Source organism: Myotis brandtii, unplaced genomic scaffold (genome assembly GCF_000412655.1).
Source record: "Myotis brandtii unplaced genomic scaffold, ASM41265v1 scaffold82, whole genome shotgun sequence".
Lineage (NCBI taxonomy): Eukaryota > Metazoa > Chordata > Mammalia > Chiroptera > Vespertilionidae > Myotis > Myotis brandtii.
Window position 1 is genome coordinate 730,052 of NW_005371324.1, and position 8,354 is coordinate 738,405.

The 8,354-nt window shown below is 39.7% G+C and overlaps 1 protein-coding gene across 1 annotated transcript in view; it reads left to right on the plus strand.

The window, feature by feature from the left end:
- RAB21 (RAB21, member RAS oncogene family) overlaps positions 1-8,354 on the plus strand; it is a 69,658-nt gene that overhangs the window by 38,820 nt on the left and 22,484 nt on the right. Inside the window, exons 4-5 of the mRNA XM_014531628.1 lie at positions 6,998-7,057; positions 7,970-8,077. Of these exons, the coding sequence (XP_014387114.1) occupies positions 6,998-7,057; positions 7,970-8,077 (168 nt within the window). The remainder of the gene's footprint in view (positions 1-6,997; positions 7,058-7,969; positions 8,078-8,354) is intronic.

Below are 8,354 nucleotides of genomic sequence, written 5' to 3' on the forward strand. Positions count from 1 at the left end.
GAGCCAGTGGTCCTGGATTGTGAGAGGGATGTCCGACTGCCGGTTTAAACTGGCAGTCGGACGTCCCCTGAGGGGTCCCGGATTGGAGAGGGTGCAAGCCAAGCTGAGGGATACCCCCCTCCCCTGCAAGAATTTTGTGCACCGGGCCTCTAGTTTTGATTATAACCCTCTCTTGTCTTTGATATGCCTCTATGTCTGTGCTCTTGGGTTATTGCTTTCTTTTCTTTAGATGTGCCTTCTTTTTTTTCTTATTGAAGGTGTTTTAAAATTACAACCTCTAATTTAAATGCCTTCTATCATTTTCCTTTTTAGAATACTAACTGGAATTCCACCTATCTGCCTCCTAAAGTGTAGGGTAGGTGCCTGTTATTTGATTAGCAAAACAGTGCTTGCTGTAAGTGTGGCTGGCATATGGTATCCTGACAGTTTGGCAAATGAGGAAACTAAGATTTGAATTAGATTTCCAAGGTCCCACAAAAATAATGTGTACCATTTTTTAAAAACTAAGTCTCCCCCCCTCCTCCCCGCCTATATACCTTAACTTCCGGAGCAACACTTGGCATTCAGGTTCTAGTAGTTGGTTTTGTACTTGGCATCATAGTCTCTGGTGAAGGAATCTTGGTTTCCTTGTTTGTAAGATTAATGTTTGAATATCTGAAATATCTTCCAAATAGTTCTGGAAGCCACATCACTGTTGATTGAGCCAGGTCATCTATAACATTTTTATAAAATAAAATAATTGAAGTCTTTTTCTAACAAATGGGTTTTTCTGAATTGTGGCTTTGAATTTCTAATACGTATATAAATATTCTATATCTGACTGCCATTTTCTGCTTTGTGTTTTAAGCTACTTCTTAGAAGTGACTTTTTGACTCTTCTTTGCAAGGTATTTACTTGGATTCTAAACTGATTATAGTCCCTCTTTTTAGAAGCTAAGAACAAGAAATGAGGTATTCAAGCACCCAGCTTAGTTTTCTTTCTTTTCTACAAAATTGAAATATATTTGACATATAACATTGTGTAAATTTAATGTGTACAACATTAATTTTTTACATTTTAATACTGTAATACAATTGCCATTGTAGCAATCTAGCTTAGTTTTCTGATAGCTCATTGTTATTGCCTTGCTACAAAGGACTAATTTTATAAATTATCTGCCTGAATCTTTTTTAAGTCAGGACATGGTGATAGATACTTTAGCCTGAAACAGTGTTAGTGAGTATAGCAAAAATAACATTACCATTCAGTTACACACACACACTAATGAAAATTGGCTGAATTTACTAGTAAAATACATCAGATAAAGTCAGGAAACTATTCATCCACAATTCAGTTACTATGCTAATTTAGGTATTTTGCTTTGTCGGTGGTTAGCAAGCACACCAAGTGATCTGGCTAACAACAAAAACAAAAATTAAAAGAAGTTATTAAAAGACTTTCATTTGGCAGATATAATTTGTGCCTATTATTTCTCTCCTATAATTCTATTTTGGTTTTTAAGTAGAGATTTAAAAAAATTATCCGCCAAGATTTCTGATAAGATGGGCAAAATAAGCCAGCATCAGGTGCAGATGACGGATGGCAGTCTTGAACTAATAAGATTGCTAATTTTGTTAATACCCCTGTGGTTTGGAAGATGAAGTCATTGGAATTAGAAGTAGTGGTGCTGTAACTCAGAGTTTGAAGGAGTAACATGGGAAATGTACTGTTACTTTGATCCTCATTACCTTGTTGCCTACCCTGAGAATATTTGGGAGATGAATTGGCATCCAGAAACACTTAGTGTCTAAGTAGAGGAGTGCCAGGTTAAGAATGTGTGTATGTTCTAGAATAGGCAGCTTTGAGCAACAGGAAAAGCACTTGAGGAGTCAGACAGGCTTTCATCCACTGTAGCCCCTGACTCAATTATCTCATCTTTGGTGTCACTGTATTCTTTAAATCTCAAGTTCACAACTGTAAAATAGGGATAATTCCCTACTTCACAGGGTTGTTACAAAGATTAAATGAGAAAGTCCAAACACAGTGCTTGGCAAGTGTGTGAAAATTGTTTTTGGTATGTGCATATGAGCAGTTTTCTTGGGAGTGAGTGGATTCATAGCTTTCATCAGATTCTCGAAGAAGTCCATGATCACTCCCCCTCTAACTCTCACTGACATGTAACAGAATTAAGAATCACTGCCCAGAGTATTATAACCATAGTGGTATCAGTAGTCTAGACAGATTAAGTGTGTGCCTCATAGAGGTGTTTAAAAAGGGTAAGACAAATTTCAGCTTTTGATCGTTTGCTGCTATCTTACTGTTACATAAAATCTTTTCAACTTTATTCTCAAGTATATAATTGTATGTTTTTAAAACTAGATGTTTGCTCTTTAAGAAACTACAGAATATTAAAAACTTTGGATGTCTGTAAAATGAGATGATTTATATTACAGAAGGAATTTTTCTATAGGTAGGACTTAACATTTTTCATTATGAAGGGGGAAAAAGCTTTAGTGGGGACCCTTTGATAATGTGCTTTACTAGTGCATCAGATGTTTGAGTTAAAATAATTTGGTTTATAAGGAAGCTTTTAGGAACATCTCTATTATAGAATTATACCTCCTTTGATTTGCCCAGGCACTTTATAAATGTGTTTATCTATAATAACAATACAGTTGACCCTTAAACAACATGGATTTGAATTTCACGGGTCCACTTACATGTGGATTTTTTCAATAAATATGTACAGTGCTTAAATTTTATTTTCTCATGATTTTTCTTTTCTTTTTTAAAAATATATTTTATTGATTTTTTACAGAGAGGAAGGGAGAGGGATAGAGAGTTAGAAACATCATTGAGAGAGAAACATCGATCAGCCGCCTCCTGCACACTCCCCACTGGGGATGTGCCCACAACCAAGGTACATGCCCTTGACCGGAATCGAACCTAGGACCCTTGAGTCCGCAGGCTGACGCTCTATCCACTGAGCTAAACTGGCCAGGGCTCATGATTTTTCTTAATAACATTTTCTTTCCTCTAGCTTATTTTTTAATAACAATGCAGTATATAATACATATAACATACAAAATATGTGTTAACTATATGTTACCGTTAAGTCTTTTTCCTGTTAATAGTAGGCTAAGCAGTTAAGTTTTCTGGGAAGTCTACAGTTATATGCGGATTTTCATCTGTGTGGATGTTGGCACTTCTCTGCCTGCCCCTATCACTGGAGAAGAAGTGTTAGCCCAGATCTCAGTCTGGGAGGTACCAGAGCATAGAAGCTATAAGTTCTTTTTGGAGCCAAACTACCTGGATTTCAAATCCTACTCTATCACTTACTGTGTGACTTGGGCATGATACTTACCCTTCTTGTATCTCAGTTTCTACATCTATAATTTTTGGATAATCCTATATAATAAAGAGGTAATATGCAAATTAACCCTCACACCCTCACAAGATGGCTGCCTACGACCAGGCCCCAGGGGGGACAGTTGGGGGCGATTAGGCTGTCAGGGGGACAGTGAGGGGTGACCAGGCTGGTGGTGGTAGGGGGGCAGTTATGAGCAACCAGACCGGCAGGGAGGGGGCAGTTGGGGGCAATCAGGCAGGCAAGCAGGTGAGCGATTAGGAGCCAGCAGTCCAGAATTGTCAGAGGGATGTCCGATGGGTCCCGGATTGGAGAGGGTGCAGGCTGGACTGAGGTGACCCCCCCCACCCCGCCCCCATGCACGAATTTCATGCACCGGACCTCTAGTCTATAATAATAAAAGCGTAATATGCTAATTAGACTGGGCATTTTTCTGGATGACCTTCTGGACAAAGCCGGGGCTGTGAGGGAAGCCTGGGTCCTGGGTGCCTGCCAGCGGCCAGAGGGAAGCCGGTGCCAGCAGCCGGGGGAAGGAAGGTCTACTCTTGCACGAATTTCGTGCATCGGGCCTCTAGTAATTATATATAAATCACAAGGTGCTATCAGAATTAAATGAGTTACTATTAAAAGTTCTTAGAACACTGCCCATTTTATTGTAAGCTCTGCAAAACTGTTAAATTAATAAAAATATGTGATTTTGTTAACACAAGACTTATATCTATGAAAAGATAACACAAGATAAGGTAGTATATGCTGTATATTACAAGATTGGGGTTCATAAAATTCTTCAGGATAGAGAGACTCATTGTGGGTTGTATGGGTGGTATGAGAAGACCTAAGAATTCAAGGAAGAAGAGTATAGGTCAGAGCAGAAGTTGGAAGTATACGATTCAGATAGAGAATAAATAATAGACCCAAGATAGAGGGGGTACTTAATGAAAAAACAGAATTGGAGGGACTGTATACAGCCCAGGTAAGTTGAAGAGTTAAGTAAAGAAATAATGGAAGCTATCTTAGGAAGACAGATGTAGACACATTGTGGAGGTCCTTGGATACAAAGATAAGGCTTTGAGATTTTTATTTGTAGACCAGAGGCCCGGTGCACGAAAATCATGCACTGGGGGGGGGGAGGGTGGTCCCTCAGCCTAGCCTGTGCCCTCTCGCAGTCTGGGAGCCCTCAGGGTATGTCCAACTGACAGCTTAGGCCCACTACTTGGGGAGCGGGCCTAAGCCGGCAGTCAGATATCCTTAGTGCTGCCACAGAAGTGGGAGAGACTCCCACCACCACCGCTGCACTCGCAGCCATCAGCCCAGCTTGTGGCTGAGCGGAGCTCCCCCTGTGGGAGCGCACTGACCACCAGGGGGCAGCTCCTGTGTTGAGCGTCTGCCCCCTAGTGGTCAGTGCGCATCACAGAACCAGTCATTTCCGGTCGTTCTGCCATTTGGGTCAATTTGCATATTACCCTTTTATTATATAGGACTTCAACTCCAAGCTTTCTATTGCATGCCTACTGCACAAATGCTGAAAAGGTTTCAGCACACTTTTATTCAGCTCAATGTCTGCTAGCCAATAAATATACACTGAGTGCTGGATGCTATCCTAAGACGTAGAAATAGTCAGGCTGGAGGCAGCTGTACAGTGTCAATGTCACTCTCATATTGATATTTCTCTCTCTCCCTCTCCCTTCCTCTCTCTGAAAATCAGTTTAAAAATCTTAAAAAAAAAAAGCCTGCAACCTACTACTAGCATAGTAGTTGGCAGAGGGTAATCATTCCATAACTGTTAGCTAGTGTTAGCAATAATAGAAATGACTATGTATTATTAATGACTATGTGTAATTTCACAGAAAAGTTTTCTATATGTATTACAGTAATTTTAAATTTATACTGGATAAATTTAAATGCGTGCATTCACCAGACACTATGAGTAAACAAATGCACACGGCTGGAGCGAGGTTTAATGCACATTAGAACAACTGACTGCACATGTTAAAACTGCTGCAGAAAGTCACACCATGTGACAACAGAACCAATTACCACATGTGATGCGGTGTGATCACGTGCTAATCATTTGCAGAACATTGTTAACAAGCAGTGACTCTTGGATTTGAATAGGTAGACTATAGTTGTAGACATGTAATATTCATGTTGGCGAAATTACTACAGTGTTTTTTCTAACATATGGCCTATTCCATAAAATTTGTTAAAAATAACAGTGAAAACATCCAGCTGGTTGCTCAGTGTTTGAGCGTTGACCTATGATCAGGAGGTTGCAGGCTTGATCCCCAGTGTGGGGCATGTAGGAGGCAGCCAATCAATGATTCTCTCTTATCATTGATGTTTCTATCTCTCTCTCCCTCTTCCTCTCTGAAATCAATAAAAAAATATATTTTCGCGGGGGGCGAGGGGGAGGGGAGACTGAATTAACAACAACAACAACAAAAACCCTATTAATTTACTTATAAGCAAATCTTGGTTAAAAGCATTTTAAAATTAACAGGGTGTTAATTTTCACATGTGACATACAGACCGGAAATTTTGTCCATTAAATCCAAAGTCCATTAAATTGAGGTCGAAAAATGGAGGGTTTGCTGTATTTGTGGTCTTATCTCACATTGACCATACAACGTGAAGTTTGCCATGTTTCAGCCTTCAGTGGTTTCACTCATCTGTCAGGAAAACTCCTACTACGAGTAAAGGGGAGATCATCACCTTTTCTCTGAAACTGTCTTGGACTCATCCAGGCAGGCTTTACATTTCCTTTCTTAGGCTCTCCCTTCCGCCCTTATAATATACTTGGCAAGACCCTTCATTTTAACAGTGATCACATGGTATTTTAATTCTCTACATCTTTATTTCTGCAATAGACATAAGCTCCTTAAAGGCTGGAACTGTTCCCTTTCATTACTGTGGCATTAGTATCTAGGGAAAGTATTAGATATAGGTAAAATAATTGAATTATAAAATAATTGCAGCCCTGGCTGGTTTGGCTCAGTGGATGGAATGTCGGCCTACGGACTGAAGGGTCCCGGGTTCAACTGCGGCCAAGGGCACATGCCTGGGTTGCGGGCTCAATCCCCAGTGGGGGGCATGCAGGAGTTAGCCGATCAATGATTCTCTCTCTGTGTTTTTCCTCTCTCTCTCTCTCTCTCTCTCTCTGTCTCTCTCTCTCATCTCTCTCTCCCTCTTCCTCTCTAAAATCAATAAAATATATTAAAAAAATAATTGCAAGAGTATTTTTGAGTAATATTGGTATTCATACATTAAATTACCAGTAAATATTTGTTTTATCTCATCATAGAAATCTCTTAGACTCTTTCTATATTGAGTAGTTAAGGTTATATCAAATTCAATGCTCTAAGAAAATTTTTTAAGGGGAAAAACTAAGAAGAAGTATTTACTAATAAGTACTGTTTTTTCTTTGTGTTTTTTATAACATGCTTATAAAACGTATTTTTTTAGATTAGAATATAAGTAATTTTCTTTCTTCAGTGAAAATGTTTACTCAGTAAACATTAATAAAAATTCAGTGGTTATTTTTTCACCCAGATAACTTGAGGTTCATATTGAGATGATTTGTTCATCTATAGTTAAGTTAAAAAATGTTATTTTATATGAAGCATTGTTTAATGTATATCTCTGTTTTCTTAGGCATCATTCTTAACAAAGAAGTTAAACATTGGTGGGAAAAGAGTAAACCTTGCTATATGGGTAAGTTAACCTTGAAAGTTAAGGCCTCTACCGTCTTGGTACTCTAATAACCGTTTGACTCAAGGAATAGTAATTTGAAAACTTGAATTTTCTTTTAAATTAACTCCAGATTAGCCAAAACTTTTTAAAATATTTTTTTCTAAAATCTGGTTAATAATGATATCTTGAATACAATTATATACATGAATATTGCTATCATAACTTTTCAGCTGGGTAAGGATTAACTCATGTTAGAGATAGGACAGCTGCTTAGCTTTTTAAAAAAAATAATGGTTTTTTAAAAATTTTTTATTTTAGAGAGGAAGGGAGAGGGAGAGAGAAAAACATTCAATTGGCCACCTCCTACACATGAACCTACACAGGAATCAATCATAGTCCCTTCGGTGTACAGGACTATGCTCAACCAACTGAGCCACACAGGCCAGGGCTGCTTGGCCTTTTCCCCCCGTGTCTCTATGTTCCACTCTTCTAAGGGAGTGGCTGGTGAGGAAAAGGGTGAGGGTGATGCAGTAGGGTACCTGTTGGCAGGCGGTCCTGGTGCTTCCTCTCTTTCCTTGTCTCTTCCCTCTGTGGGAAGCCTAAATTTAGGGCCAGGCCTATACCTGGCTTATAATGCCATCTTGGTCATTCTGACCCTGAGGCAACTGAACTGTTTTTTTAGTGGGAGTGGGAAGATTGCTGGGGAGGAAGATGGTTGGGAAGGGAAATGGAAACTTTGTATAGCAGTAAAACATTAAATATAGATTATAACTTGAGTTTTAAAAAGTTTCTGTAATAGTGTTTTGTGGTTATCTATAACTTCATGCCCCACTTTTTGTGGTCATGAACTTTTAGTCAAAAGTTTACTGTAATTGCAATAGCAGATGTATTTTTTTTTCTTCTGATATAATAAGCATTTGCTTCTTTATTTAGGATACAGCAGGTCAAGAGAGATTCCATGCATTGGGTCCAATTTACTACAGAGATTCAAATGGAGCTATTTTAGTTTATGATATAACAGATGAAGATTCTTTTCAGAAGGTATTTTATTTACTTACTAGAGGTCCAGTGCACGAATTTGTGGAAGGGTGGGGTTCGGCCGGCCCAGCCCCAATCGGGGCGGATCGGGGCTGGGCCTGTCAGGAGGAGGAGATGGCGGGAGGTTGGCCGGCTGGCCCACCCCAATCGGGGCCTGATCAGGGCTAGGTTGGCTGGGGGAAGAGGCCATGGGCAGTTGGCCGGCAGGCCCCGCCCCCCATTGGGTTGGGGGGCCGATTGGGGGTGGGATAGGCCATGAGGAGGGGCTGTGGACAGTGGG